Source organism: Thalassophryne amazonica, chromosome 13, assembly GCF_902500255.1.
Source record: "Thalassophryne amazonica chromosome 13, fThaAma1.1, whole genome shotgun sequence".
Classification (NCBI taxonomy): domain Eukaryota; kingdom Metazoa; phylum Chordata; class Actinopteri; order Batrachoidiformes; family Batrachoididae; genus Thalassophryne; species Thalassophryne amazonica.
The window spans coordinates 77,704,032-77,720,476 of record NC_047115.1 but is presented as its reverse complement, the minus strand read 5'-3'; the positions used below and the strand labels follow the sequence as shown (position 1 = coordinate 77,720,476).

At 40.5% G+C, this 16,445-nt stretch overlaps 1 protein-coding gene across 1 annotated transcript in view; it reads right to left on the bottom strand.

Moving 5' to 3' along the window:
- dntt (deoxynucleotidyltransferase, terminal) overlaps nt 1-16,445 on the bottom strand; it is a 471,498-nt gene that overhangs the window by 365,584 nt on the left and 89,469 nt on the right. The window contains exon 3 of the mRNA XM_034184986.1: nt 15,609-15,725. Within this exon, the coding sequence (XP_034040877.1) occupies nt 15,609-15,725 (117 nt within the window). The remainder of the gene's footprint in view (nt 1-15,608; nt 15,726-16,445) is intronic.

Sequence of the window (16,445 nt, the reverse complement as noted above, 5' to 3'; positions counted from 1 at the left end):
TTTGTTTTTATTTTTAATAATTTTACAGAAATCTCAAAAATCCTTTTTTTCACATTGTCATCATGGGGTATTGTGTGTAGAATTTTGAGGGAAAGAATGAATTTCTCCATTTTGGAATAAGGCTGTAACATAAAAAAAAGTGGAAATACGAGGTCTGTTAGAAAAAGGATTCAAAGGAATTTTATTGTCATATGCACAGAAGAACATGTTCCCTGCACAATGAAATGTGTCTACTTTATTTAACCCATCCTAATTGCCAGTATACTGGCAATTAGCAGAAGTCGCCATTCGGAAAATTCAGATGGCTTTCAGGGACCATTTTATGGGGATTACACAGATTAAGGAGTGCTCCAACCGGTTTAAAGACCACCCACAGCATCTGAGAGCGCGGCGCACTCCGAGCGCCGATCGACAGGCTCACACCCCGCTGAAGCAACCAGATCATTTGCAACGTGAAGGCTTTGTTGATCCGGGACATCGTCTGACTTCCACAAAAAAAAGCATAAGACGTGGACATCAGCACTTTTTCGGCACATTCCACTGTTACAGGAGTTTTTTTCATGGAAAAAGAAGCGGACGGATGTGCCACCGTGCCGCTCATGGCGCGGGACAAAACCTCCTCCATGTTGGTCTCACAGGACGGCTTTGAGATGGATTTCAGATGGCTGTCGGTGGCTTTTTAGTCATGTGACTATCCGAGAAATTGTGCATGAGCTGGACATGCCCCAACATGTCCTGTGAGGCTTCATCACAGCGTTGCTTTGCGCCATGCGGCTCCGCCGCGTGAAAAAAAACTCACGTGAAAAATCACGTCAAAAATCATTCCACTCAGGCGTGAAAAAACTCACGCATGCGCACGAAGGTTCAAGCTTGGCTGATGCAATCACACGTGATTCAAATCCATATGGTTTTTGCAAAAAATAAAAAGGTCCGATACTTTTCTAACAGACCTCGTAGTGCAGTGTTGTTAATGGTTTCCGGATGTAAATCTTGCTTCACTGTGGACAGTGATGCTGCTCTTCCAGCAGTTTCCAATCCATGGTATGCCCGAGCCTTGGAGTTTACTGGGTTGTTCCTGAACATCCTAACTAATTTCCTCTCATCTGAGGCTGACATTTTGGGTCTTCTTCCAGACCATGGCAAAGTGGTGACACATTTGACGAATTTGTACTTAACGTACATTTGTTTGTATTGATGATCTTAGAATCTGCAGTTGTTTAGAAATGGCTCCAAGAGACCTTCCAGACTTGTTTAAATCTGCATTTCTACTTCTTAGATCTCCACTTCCAGTTCCTTTGACTATCCCATTGTTCTGAGTATTGGTCAGGCCAATGAGCACTGTCAGACACATCCTTTTGGCAAAGAGAAACTATCAGTTGTAGTCAATCATGATTACAAATGAGGAGTGAATAGGGCTTGGCATATTAAATGACACTGTAGAACCTTCAGCACTACGTATTAAAGGATTTCAATGAATGTATGTACAACCCCAATTCCAATGAAGTTGGGACATTTTGTAAAATGTAAAAACAGAATGCAATGATTTGCAAATCCTCTTCAACCTATATTCAATTGAATACACCACAAAGACAAGATATATAATGTTCAAACTGATAAACTTTATTGTTTTTGTGCAAATATTTGCTCATTTTGAAATGGATGCCTGCAACATGTTGGAATTGGGGTTGTATGTTTGAGTCTGTATGTAAAATTTTGACAATTTGTGGATTAGAAAAGGTCCATTATAAAGTCAAAGGTGTGCATCCAATTCTTGTTTTTTTTAAGTACAGTGGTCCCTCGTTTATCGCGGGAGTTACGTTCTAAAAATAACCTGCGATAAGCGAAATCCGCAAAGTCGTCAGCGTTTTTACATTTATTATAGATGTTTTAAGGGTGTAAAACCCCTCACTAAACACTTTATACACTTTTCTCAAACAGGCATTAACATTTTCTCACTTTTCTCTCCTGTGTAAACACTCTCTTTTTTCTTCTGTGCGAGAAGATTATAAACAGACACACGCAGAACACAATGCGCATACTCTCCCTTCGCTCACTGCCTCCGGAGGTACGGATGCGGGACCCGCAAAGAATCCAAGTCCTCTCTTGGTGGCCACAGAGCTCTGCGGCCGCGGTCAACATCCGCATCAAAACAGCGAGCGTAGTCTCTGGACCTGTTGCCAGATTTGGCACAGCTCCGCACAGCAGACAGGAGGGCGGTGTGAGTGGCCCGCTGCTGCATTTACCGAGCCCGCAGACTCAGTAAGCGCATTGGAGGCAGTGAGAGCAATCGCGGTGATGCCGACCGGTGCCGCGACCGGCCCGTCTGAAAAGGACGCAGAACACAATGCACTGTTAAAAAAAAGCATGCAAAATTGCACAAAAAAAAAACTGCGAGGCCGCGAAAGGTGGACCACGTTATAGCGAGGGACCACTGTGGACCACTCTGCCCAAAGAACAGTTCAAAGACATCATTAAAAATCCCCAAATTGCTGTACATCCATTCCTGCATTTCAGGCCTGCAAAACATTTAAAAATGATGAAGACAATTTAGGGCTTGTAATGAGGTTGCACGAAAAGAGAAGTATATTATGATATTTCAAACAGGTGATGTCAACAGGTGATTGTAATCATGATTTGGTACAAAAGCAGTATCCATGAAAGGCTCAGTCTTTGAAGAGCAAAGATGAGCAGAGGATCTCCAGTTTGTCAATAAATGTATGAGAAAATGAATGGCATTTTAAAATAATGTACATCAAAAAGATGGGAACAGATTTGTATATTTCTTCCTACACAGTCCATAATATTATGAAATGATTCAAGAGAGCTGGAAGAATTTCAGTGCGTAAAGAGCTGGAGCATGAGCCCAGGCTGCACACCCGTGATCACCGATCCCTCAGATGGAACCTTCGTTCATCAATAGCTGGTACCACACTGGAAAAGGAATCCTTTGGGAAACCTTTGTCAACCACCACAATTCAGTGTTACATTCACAATTCCAATCCAATAACATTTTTTTCCATGAATCTGATTGGTTAACCAAAACTATAATATTAATATTAAAATATTAAATCCATTTCACATTTGATGTGTTACTCCACCCCCTGACCGCGTTGCTGCACAGATGTCAACAATGACATTGTCACCTGAGACCAACACAAACTAGTGCAGTGACAATGATCCCGAAAGGCGTGGATTTAACTGGATTGATTGATGGATTTACTGTGGATTTAACTCAATGCAGCTGACAAGATGGAGAAATCTGTGGGTCTGCTCATAGAATTTCCAATTTGGAATGAAGACTCTGTTACGACGGTAAGCTTTGACGATCTGACCGCACCCTTTCACAACGATTCGCCGACCGAATTACTTACAGAAAAATAAACTGTGCAAACGATGGAATTGGATTAAAATGAGAATAAAACTGTTGTGTCTGATGATTTGCAGACGTTCATGCTGGATTTTACGGTCTCAAATTGAGTTTTACGGATAAGTTGAGTCAGTTTTTTTCAGTGGATCACACAAATGAATGACTCATTGAACTCAGTTCAATTATGGGCAGGATTTCCATCTACTAAATATATGTAGTCCCAACTAAATTAAGTTAAATTATCTTGCATGGATGTGCTTTATTTTAGTTTGGGCTACATATATCTATTAGATGGAAATCCTGCCCATAATTAAATTGAGTTCATCCAAACTGGTTGTTAAGTGTGACGTAACGTATCATGTGATTTTCAACTTCCGGCTCCAAACAAAAAAGGCACGCTGTCATTAACAGTGACAACTGCACTGAGATGATCTGATCAGGCTGCACTTACACAGTTGCACACGGACAACAGCATTAACATTGCAACATAAAACTCTTTGTATATTTTGCCTAAAACTCTCCTGGATATATTAACTGGGTTTGTAGATGTTACTGCGTTTGTTTTATGGAAAAATGTCAGACACTCAGGTTGTTTCTCCATTATTTTCAATGGGAGTTGCTGTGAGCTGCGATCGCTTCCTGTTTATGTCGTTCGGGGAGAAAGTGAAGTTTGCACTTAAACATCCTGTTTATTGTAATAAATATTTTTTTATTAACAAACAGACATGCATATTTTTCCTGTGCATAATAAAATATGTAAAGTAAAAGGAACAAAAGTTTTATTAAGTGTTCTGACCATAGAACCAGACAAATGCGGTTAACGGAGGTGGAGGTGGAGAAGGGAGGGACGGAGGTTTGCGCACAATGTAAACACAAACTAAACTTAAACTAAACTTAAACTGTAAATCCTTAAAAGGATCAAACAGACGTAACTTTAATTGTAAACTTGGAGGTCTTTGGACCCGGAAACAGATTTATCACGTGATGCATTACGTCAGCGCTTAACAACCGGATGCATCAGTTTTTTGAGTGTGCCCCAAATGGGAGTGTGTTTAATGACTGAATGTACTAACCATTGAGGAATGCGCAATTCTTCCATCAGTTACAACTTTTCTTAAACCAACTGTTTGTAAAAGTGATGATAAAGTTGTGCTATTTAAAGTGCATTTGTACATATCTCAATCTCAATTTATTTATAAAGCACTTTAAAATGCACCAACAACCAAAGCGCTGTACACAACAAAAACAGGCAAGTTAAAATAATTTAATAAATAAAAAGTTACAGTTAAAAGCAAAAACACACACACAAGAAAAAAAAACGTGTCAAGCTGTGAAAAAATGTGCTTTAAGAGACGATTTAAAAGCAGAGAGAGAATCAGCCTGCCTAATGTGCAAAGGAAGATCATTCCACAGTCTCGGGGCAACGACTGAACAAGCTCGGTCAGCTCTACGCTTCCTCTTTGACCTTGGGATAACCAACAGTGACAAATCAGCTGACCTGAGTGAGCGTGAAGGCGCATATAAATGGAGCAGGTCAGACAGATATAGCGGGGCAAGGCCATGAAGACATTTAAAAACAAATAAAAGAATTTTAAAATCAATTCTAAAACGAACTGGGAGCCAATGAAGTGAGGCCAAAACCGGTGTAATGTGCTCGCACCTTCTAACACCACCCAAAAGTCGAGCAGCAGCATTCTGCACCATCTGTAGGCGAGTAAGCAGAGTCTGATTCAGCTCAATATAAAGTGCATTAAAACAGTCCAGGCGATTAGTGATAAAAGCATGGATTAAAATCTTAAAATGATGTTGTGAAAGAAATTGTTTCACCTTGGCCAGTTGTCTAAGTTGACAGAAACTAGACTTGACCACTGACCTAATCTGAGCATCGAATTTAAGATCACTGTCCAACTTTACACCCAGGTTTATTGCTGTCTGTGTCAGATACTGACTCATGGGACCCAGATCCACATTGATTTTGGAAGTGTCACTAGGTCCAAACAGCAACACCTCTGTCTTTTTATCATTCAGGTGTAGAAAATTTATGGGCAACCATGCCTTAATCTCACCAATGCACTCTAAGAGATGGTTCGCAGAGTATGCATTTTGCTGCTTCAGTGGCAGATAAATTTGATATGCAACTCATTTCTTTGTGTTTCTGCATCATACATTCCTTCTATAAAGAACTCGGGGTCTTTTGTTATTTCAGTTTATTTCGTTTTAAAGCAACTCACTGTTGCACTTTCATAGTTACTGTACATGATGTGTGAAAATAAACCACATTTCCTCACAGACACACATATCAGAGACTGTTTGCTCTCACCAATGGTGTTTCATTAGACCTGCCTTCACAGGGATGACATCATTACTGTGTGCACTCAAGCCGATATCCAGACAGAAAAAAGGATAGTTTTCTTGCTGTGGATCAATTGCTCAAGCCTCATTAGCAACTGCTACAGTAAAGGAGACAGCATCCTGTGTCTTTGCATTGCTTCGGCCTGTTTCAAAAGTGAGTTTTGGTTTCGAGTCAAAAGGGCAAAACAACTATCTAACTGATATTTCACTTAATTGCATTTAGTCTCCCCCGGTGAAATGATTTACCTGTGGCTCGCTCAAACCCACATCACAAACAACCTTCCTTTCTAATCAGAAAGTGTTCTTTGATGTGGCTTTATGCAGGGATAATGAGTTAATCATGGGGATAAGGAAATAGAGTGGGATCGCTAATTACAGAGTTAATGCAGTGGAAAAAACCAGGGATAAGAAATTGAACGGCATCCCTCCCCAGGTGAGATGTGTGTGTGGGTACGTGAGCGCCTGCGCATGGCAGTGCACGCACGCAGGCGCACGTGGGTGAGTTTCTCTACACGTGTGTGTACATTTAGCTTCACTGTGAAGTTAAAAAGTCATTATGAAACAGCTGCCTCACAGGCCCTGGATAAGCTGTGCTTATTAAGTCTCACAGAAGCACATCAGCAGGTCTCCACAGTCACTCAACAAACTGGCGGCTTTACCAGGCACGTCACGTTCACTGCACATTCCACGTCTAATATTTTCTATCACAGATGTTGTCAAGAGAGCCTATACAATGAGACACAAAAAGTACACATAAAGATGGATGGAATGGAAATACCATGCAAAAGCTGATAATGTCTGTGGAGGAAAAGGGGGGGGGGGGGGGTAAATTGTTGGGGGTTTTTCAGATTCTCATGGCATCTAGCATCATATTATTGCTATAGTAGAGAAGCTTGAATCTTTGACTGGACTGAGTTGCTTGAACACGAGGACATTTCGCTTCAAATCGCAGAAGCTTCCTCAGCTAAAATTCTTGCTCTGGTAGTTTGACTTCTGTCTGACCCTTGTCGAGAAGAACAAACAGAACCCACAAAAGCTGGAGTTTTAAACCTAACCAGATGCCTCCTACTGAGAGGCAGACTGCTATTGGCTAGTGATTAAACATTTGCTTTAATTAGCACCTATTGTGGTCTATTTAGCACCCTCCTAATGACAGGGTAGCTGGCCCTCCTAAAGATGGGACTGATGGTTCTCCTGATGACGTGAATGTCTCATTACCATGAACAAAAGACTGAAACTGCTTTGTCCTGAGTACCCCATTGTAAACAGGGGACAAGGTGTGTCTCAGACCCCCTCCCCGGTTAAGGCTGGGTTTCAACAGTTTCACATAGAATGCCTCCTTCACCCCTCTCTCAAACCATTTCTTCTCTCTGGCTAAGATTTTAACTTCCTTGTCCTCAAACATGTGGTTAGTGTCTTTAAGGTGGAGATGAACTGCAGACTGAGGTCCACTGGCGCCCCCTCTGCGGTGCTGGTATAGCCTTTTGTGTAAAGGTTGCTAGTCTCACCTATGTAGTGTTCGTTACAGTTTTCCTGACATCTGATATAATACACTACATTGCTCTGTTTGTAATTGGGGATCCTGTCCTTAGGGTGAACTAATTTCTGTCTCAAGGTGTTAATAGGTTTAAAGTAAACTGGGATTTTGTGCTGTCTGAAGATCCGCTGTAGTTTTTCCCCTACTCCAGCTAAATAATGGAGAGACACTCCTCTTCTTCTTCTGAGGACAAGGAAGTTAAAATCTTAGCCAGAGAGAAGAAATGGTTTGAGAGAGGGGTGAAGGAGGCATTCTATGTGAAACAGTTGAAACCCAGCCTTAACCGGGGAGGGGGTCTGAGACACGCTTTGCCCCCTGTTTACAATGGGGTACTCAGGTCAAAGCAGTTTCAGTTTCTGGCACGATTTTTCACTGGATTGAGGAAAGCTGAACTGTACTGAATTTGGCCCAACGGCCTCACGGACTACATCATCATGATTGTTTTTTGCAAGTTGACTGTGAACAATTTTGGACTCCTGTTTAAAGTTTGTGTTGGACTGTTGACATCAAAGCACCAACACCAGCACAAAGATCTATTTTTGCCATTAAATAAAAACAAATAATGAATGTTTTTTTCATTCTTTCAATGGAACGATATTTAATTCAGTGAAAGATGATATACCCCGCCTCAGGTATAGAAAATGAATGAATTACTCTTGGGTCATTCCATCTCAAGTCACCTAGAGGCTCCCATGTCACCCCACAATTCTGTTCTGTCAGTTTGATATGTTATTCCTAATATGCATATGTCACAGACATGAATGAGCGAAGCTCGTCAGCATCTCACCGTGTCATTTAGGTCCTTCAGACTTTATTTTGAATAAATGGTTCAGCAGAGCATTAGCACAGCAAAAACCTTCAAGCTCTGCATCCCCCCCCCCCCCCCACACACACACACCCCGTGCCTTTTTAAGCATTTTTCTTTATTTGCCTCTCACATGCCTAGAAAAGCTCCTCACCATCTAACCATGTCATTTAGGTTCTTCAGACGTTTTTCAATAAAACTGTTCTTGGGAGCATGACTAAAACCTTTAAGCTTCTGGGGCAGCGGAGCACCCCCCCCCAGACCCCCTGCCTTTTTAAGCATTTTCCATAATTTGCCTTTCAGCTTCTGGAGGGGCTCTTCCCCGCATACTCCCCACCTTTTTAAAGTTAAAGTTGCTCCAGTTGTATTTGTGCTGAATTTGATGCTTGTATCACCATTTGACGGATTGCTTAATTTATCTGCTGCACTAATAAGCCAACAGAGAACCAGCTGCTGTCTGTTAGCTTAAACATGTTTGCACTCTTAATCAGCTAACAGACAGACATCACAACCTGAATTAAAGGAGAAATGCTGCTTTTATCAACCTGGACCTCATTTCTGATATAAAATACAGTTGTTTACTCACCAATATAAGTTTGGGTTGATTAGAAGTCCACAGTTCAAATGACGTGTTCAGTTCAAATCTGGAGCAAACATTTTTCTTCTTCTACTAACGTGGATTAGATCTTTTTGTGGTACACAGCACAAACTACTGGACAGGAGGAACATAGCAGTCAATGTGACTCACTGATTTGAAAATGCAGCTCTTTCAACCAGATGTGTGGTGCTGTGACATGTCAGTCATCTGTGTCCAATCAGATTTCAGGGGAGTCCAGTGAAACCCCGGCCTGCGCTGTAGCTCCACCCATGCCAGGATTCTCAGTCACAGTGAAACAGGAAATGTTTCACTGTGACTGAGAATTTGGCAATTCCTGTGTGAGTGTTAGCTTGCCACTGAGTTTCCGTGAGATTCCATGGGATCTCGTCTGTCAATGCAGGAAGTGTTTGACATTTGAACATTTCCTGTTTTACTGTGGACTTGAATTTGGTACTTCCTGTTTAGGACGCCCTGTACCATGAGTGAGCTTTGCGTCGCTGCACGACACTTCACTCATGTTACAAATATTAGGTCTGTATCTAGGTCTGTATTTGAAGTTACAGCCTTTGGAAATTTTTGTGAATTTTTCACATATTGTGAAAACTGTGTTTTCTACCAAAATTTCCATGTTAATAATGAGCTCCCTATATGCCTAACAGCTTTGAAACTGCTCATGTTGGGCTAACTTTTGGTGTAGAGTTTGAAAATGTTGGCAGTTTTGGTGTATCTAGTGTGATCTGCCTTCCACAAAGGCCTTAAAATGGTAGAAAACATGTCGTTCATATTTTGGTTAGTTAAAAATCAAAGAAGTATGTATACTAGCTATGGCTATAGAACGTTTTGCATGATGGTTTGTGATATAAGGGATCATATTTACAGTGGTGGGCACAGCTAACAAAAATGTTAGCTTCAATAACAGTTAATCCACTAACTGAAAAATTTTCTTTTATAAAGCTAAACCAATAAACCCTTAAAACAATAATAACTTTCAGTATTGATTTCAGTACAGTATCAGCTACAATGCAACAAGCCAGTGCTTCTGTGTTGGATTATCTTTTTCTCAACAAAAGAGACCTGGTGACTGTGAAGAAAGACAATTTCTCTTTACACAATGCAGACTTGCCGGCATATCGTGTAAGTCATCAGCAGGCATACAGTTTTAACTTGTGTTTAAAATTTTAACCAAGTTATTCCAGACAAGTTTTTTTAAATTGACGTCACTTGTGGCATTTTTTAAAGTGAAAATATCAGTTATATGTTTTAGTTTTAAAGTAATGCACTAATTTTGAAGGTTTTAATGTCTGGGACACACATGCTGCAGTGCATTATGGGTAAAGTTTCATGACAGGAGAAATGCATTGAAACGCTCTGATCAGCGTGCACTTTAACTGCTACACATGGACACACATTTATTCAAAACACACAGCAAACTATAATAAACTGGTAACACATCACTCCTAAAAACAATGTTTGGTGTGTCACATGAGGTGAATCTGCCCTACAATTGGATTTTGGAAAACCATGTGACAGTGAACCAATTCTGATTGGACACTCACATTGCTCACGTCATCACACAGCTTCTATGAGGAGTACAAAGATGGTGGACGGTGGCTCGAAAGTCCGTGGAGTTAACTTTTCAGCAAAAAAAAAAAAGTAAGTTTCTATCTCATATCATTAAAAAAGTTATTTATAGTTTAGTAAAGCATGGTCTCAGCAGTCATATACGACGGCGTCGGCCCCAGAGGTTAAACCCTTAGATCTTCAGCAAATGTATTTATAAAGAGAAACTGCATGAACTACACAAGTTTTTTTTTATTTTCTAATAACAAGTTTATTCAATGAGGAGAAACAAATGCTCAATTATTGTTGTGTTGTAACTTAATTTTTTTTCAGCCTTTGTGACTCGTCTTCACGAAGTTAGATGCAAAAATGTTGAAATTGGCCCTATCCTGCAATGATAAAAAAAATCATTAAAACAATTACTGGATCTGGATTGTGTTCCAGATCATTACCAAAATTTTGTGATTTCTAAGTTAGGCCAAGATACACCCCTGGTAAAAATTTCATTAAAATCCGTTGAGGATTTTTTGGGTAATCCTAACCAAACCAACCAACAAACGCGACCTAAAACATAACCTCCTTGGTGGAGGTAATGATTCAACCTTATTGCTGTTTCACAACACAGATGACAAATCATATTTTCATAACAGTTGTAAAATGCATTTTATGCATTGATTTATCCAAATCGTTCCTACTGGGAAGCCTGACATTGGACTGAGTCCACCTGTGGTATAACTTGACACAGCAACTCTAACTGACTCTTTAAGGTGTGCATTAGTTACAAGAGGTGATTTATAAGTTTTGAGCGTGACCCAGAAAGGGTAGGGTGTTGTTCTCCATCTTTGGCATTCTGAGAAACTAACATTTTGTCACCATTGTACCCAGTGAGTCAAAACTTCACAAGTTCTCAAGAAATGCTGTTTTTTCAAAAGGCAAAAGATGGACAACCATGCCTTACTTTTCCTGGCTCGGGCTCAAAACTTATCTATCGCCCCTCGTATGTTGTATTATGTATAAGCTGAAATTGCACCTAACATTAGCATGTGCTGGGTGCCTCCATTGTGAACAAGTAATTTTACATCTTGCCTACATGTAGTTTTTGAATTTTTGCTGTACCGACTACCTAACAAACAGATTTGGGCCTAGCGATTTATTAATTAGATCACATTTTCCCAAATCTCAGCGTGTCATGCTGATTTATGTCAAAGCATTTGCAAAGTCCCCCGCAATAAGCAAGAGCTTCGACCTTACACATTTTGTTTGAGATTTTTGTAATATAAATCTTTATCTTCACCGAGCTCGTGTCAGTGCTTGTTTCCAACCAGTGCAGTTGTCATTTTCTCTCCCAGTGCCTGTGGTGTTTAAATGCTAAATGTACACCTATTAATCTGTGTGATACTGGCTGTGTTGGTGTTAAAATGAGGTGATGTGTGCTGGTGCACTGCTGTCCCTATGCAGCAGAAAGAGATTATGCCATAAAACACCAAAAACTTGGTTTAAAGTCATTTTTTCTGCAATTTATGCACCTTACAAAGCCGGATTCATGATGGCCATACACAGTGCTTATACACAAGTACAACAAAGCTTGACTGAAACGAAAGATTAGGAATGAAACAATATATTTTAGATTGTTCTATTTCAATGTCAATTTATTTTAGTTTAAATAGCGTCAAATCACAATAAAGGTGCCTCAAGGCGCTTCACACAAGTAAGGTCTAACCTTACCGATCCTCAGAGCAAGCACACAGGCAACAGTGGTAAGGAAAAACTCCTTCTGATGATTTGAGGAAGAAACCTCAAGCAGACCAGACAGTGTAATTTCTTTTCTTTTTTTCTTCCTGGGTTTACAGGCAGGGAGCATAAAGACAGGGCTGGCCACTGGTTTGTGCATGTGCAGTGGAAGAGCTGTCTGCACCTGGTGGAGAGGAGATCAGGTGGATATGTTGTAGGAATGAAGCACTCAACTGTTTCACCTCAGGGAGCTTTGGTGGATGCTTCTCCCGCTCACTTTTTTTAATGCTCTCTTCACCAGAAAATCTCTCACTTGTGAGTCCACAACCTAAGCCACAATGTGTTTGGTTCAAATGCAGCCAGGTCATAAAGTGGATGAGGAGTGACACTTATTTATTTGATTCATGTTACATCCAGAGCACAACCATGATTAATTAAGTGATTAAACAGATGGATCATGCCATAGAAAATATTTAAATTTGATTCAGAACATCTTTTGTATGCAGGATTCATAAGAGGTTTTAAGTAATATGCCGTCTTGACAGATATATATTGTGTATCTGATTGCCTTATAGTCCTTATTATACTTTGTATTCCACCAAAATCAGATTCATTCGGGTACATGTAAACACATTTATCACACTTGGCTCTGGAATAATCAACACATGTAGGGTCTGGTCTCAAGCCAAATTCAGGTGAAACCCATCAAAATAAGAAAAGTGTGCAACGCATCTACGCATGCGTGGGTCAAATGGGGTCAAAAATTCCAGCTACCAAACACACACACTGCTGTACAACCATGGATACAAAATTCAAAACATGCACTGTGCACAATTTCTCCAATCAGCCACAGAAGCCTGTAACTTCTTCTGGGTTGTCTGGGTGTCTTGGTGGCTTTCCTCACTCTTCTCCTTCTTGCACAGTCATTCAGTTTTTGAGAACTGTCTACTCCACACAGATTTACCATAGAGTGCCATACTGTTTGTATTTCTTCATTACTTGATGTAAATAAAGTTCAAGACATATTCAGTGACTTGGAAATGTTCATGTATCCATCCCCTGACTTGTCTGAAGAAAACTGGCAAGTAAACTAATTATTTACAGGTATTATACCAAAGGGGCTGATTACGTATGCAACCCATCATCTTGGCTTTTATATTTTTAATTAATTTATATCAAGTGTAGAGATTTACTTTCAGTTTGAGTCTAAGGAAGATAATTTTAGAAATTTTTATATTGAGAAGCCTGATTTACTTTTTGTATGTGAAATACCATAAACAAATTAAATTGTGTGAAATACCAAGGGGCTGAATACTTTTGCAAGCCACTGTACAATAATGACAGGTGCACATTGTGCTGTTTTCAAATGCTCAAATAGAATTTATAGGCTTGAAAGGTGGCTGAAAACACACGATTGCAAGGCTCTGCTGAGTCCACCCAAAGACGGAAAGAAGAAGAAATGTGGTTGTAAACCTCAGTTCATTCTACACAATTTCCCTACAGAAAACAAAGATCCAGACGGATGTAAAAGATGGACTAAAATTGTAAGTTTCTTGCACACATTTATTTTGTCAATATCCTGAAACCGTGCCGAATTATAATGTGGTTGATGGCACCGTTTTCGTGCATCGGCTTATGACTGTAATGTCGCACCATGAATGGCATGGCGCGTAATATTGTAATATTGGCATGTTCTATAAACAAACTGCATGCATGCACATATCACTGTATGTCTGTCAACTTATCAAAACAAACGTGACAACAAAGAGGTTATATGTACCTTCCTTGTTGTCATTATGAAGCCGGTGGAGTAGCGATTTCTCATCCCTGCTTAGCAAATATTCTGCAATATCCACAGTTTCAGACTCGGAACTTCATCTAACCATCCATCATTTGCCTTCAAGGGGTCAGAAATTTGTTTGTCTTCAACTATCAACAAGGACTGGTTGTCATTTTCGACAGCAACTCTCTCTTCCTCCTTCATCAGTACCAATGGTAGTTTCTGTACTGATGCAGCACACACAAGGGCAGCCAGCTCTTCTGTCCGTTTCTGTCTACTGCCGTATGCAGTCCTGGTTGTAACAGGCAATCTGCGGAGCTTACAAAAACACTTTAAATTGTCAACTTTCCAGCAGTTGAAATGGTCCTCACTGCTTTCAGCCATCTTTGAATGTGGATTTGTAGCTGAAAAATTTTGCGTACCCATAATGCACCGCACGGCCCGAGATGTGCACTTCACTTATACTACAAAGGTATTCAGAACATGCTGCAAACCTATGTCAAAAAGACTGGCTTTCATTGATCTGCAGTACAGTGTCACTTGAAAGCAAACAAAAAGATATATTTTGCATTCGCCCTATTGACGTTTCAAATCCCGCAAAACGTCGAACAGTTCACCACACTGCGAGATGTCAGTAACATTGAGTACTGCATTGAGATGCTCTGATCGGGCTCTACTTTAACCGCTGCACACAGACAACACCATTAACATCGCAACATAAAACTTTTTATATTGTGCCTAAAACTCTCATGAATATATTCTCTTGGTTTTTAGACGTTGTTATTGCATTTGTTTTATGTAAACATGGAGAATCACAGGTTGTCTCTCCGTTATTTTAAATGGGAGCTGCTGTGAGCTGCGCTTGCTTCCTGATCATGTTGTTCTGTGGGAAAGTGAAGTTTGCTCTTTAACGTCTTGATTATTGTTCTTTACAACACTGTTTGTCCTCTTTGTTCCAGACTAATATATATAATATGTCTGAAATTCAGTTTGCGCTTATTAAATTCCATGCAGATTAAACCTAGCAGACACGGATTATTTGTTATAATCGTTTTAGCAAGTTTTCAGGGTATCATGCATAGAGTTTGTTATTAACATGACGAAAAGCATAAAAAAATTACATTTTTGTAGTATAATATTCATTTACAATTGTCATCATGTGGATTCTCTATGTTGTTTGACTGCAGCGACTCTCTGGCGTGCAAGAGATTATGGGATACATCAATAGGGCGAATGACTTGGGGGGCTAGTGCATGCAAAGCACAGTAGTAAGTAGTTCTTTTGCTCGGACAGATGTCATTTAACTGATTAAAACTGAGTTGGACTGTGTGTATCACCTTTACCACCTTATTCCATTCTCCAGAGTTACCCAGTTTGTAGATAATGCCTTGTTCCTGTTTGTTAACAGGAATAACCACACAAATGTATTGACACCATGTGAATGCAACATCATTTTCACCTTATCACACGCTTTCCCTTTCTGTTTGAGATGCCGAGTGTCCTCTCCTGCCCGCCCTAACACCCTGCCCGCCAGATGGCAATGAAACAGATCAATCATTGCCCGTGAGGACTGTCACATCTGTCGCACCATCTCGGCATGGCATGCCTCAGGGTGTGTCCATGCCTGCGCGGTGCCAGCGTTCATGAGCATGTCAGCTGTTGTGCCTCCAATGTGCTGTGAGATGCAGATGCTACTCATTTGCAGGTTAATGTATTTTGGGCAACGCGGTGTCTGAGCGCTAGAGAGTGAAGTAAGGCGCCTATCCAATTAGAGCAGAACAGATTAGGGGGCTTTTTAAAATTGCAAAGTTCTTGCGACAGACTGTGGGCGAACTTGTAAGAGCGCAGCGCAGACTGAGTTAGGTAACAGTGCCTTACCGTGAAAATCTTGTTGTGGTTTTGTATGGTTGTCCGTCTCTGGCAGGCATATTGAGAAACAGTGGCTATGTATGCAGAAGTGGGCGCAGAACCTTCAGGCGATGTGGGTAAGGCGTGCTGTGGAACACACAAAGACAGGCACACTCATATATCATTTTAAATCTGAGAGGATGACAGGCTCGACACGCGTGACTCTTCCTGACAAACACCGAGCCGAGAGCTCAAATTGAATTACATAAAAATGTAGCCATTTGCTTGGAGAATTTATTTTTATGACTGCATGTCTCCAGGGTAACAGACTAATGACACTCATCTCACAGCCTGGTGGCATCGAAATCCATTACACTACCTAACTCGTGGCATTACAAATCTGCTTGCCATCATCCAATTTGCATCCTGTAAATTGCCTTTTCATTTTATGAAGAAACGGTTCTCCATTTCTAATATATGTGTCAAAGGGATTATCAGTGTAATATTAATATTCCTGCAGACAATTAGACTTCACAAAGAGGACATTGTGTCCGTAAAATTACCCGTGGTTTAGTTGGGCCCGTGATCCAGAGAGAGAGGAAGAGATTGCTTCTCTCGACTTTTCAAAGATGGATGTTTGAAAAGGAATGCTGTGTCTCATAAAGATAGTGAAGAGCACAAGTACCTCTCATATTGCCGGGTCGAATCGATCAGTAAAGGGATTCAAAGAAGTAGAAAAGAAAGTGTTGATCGCATTTTCGTTGCCTGGAACACTTCCTGTTTTGGATACATTTTACGGTACAGATTTGATGCCACTCAAAAGTAATACTTCTGAGCTGCACTTCTGTAAATGCAGGTTTTCAGAGA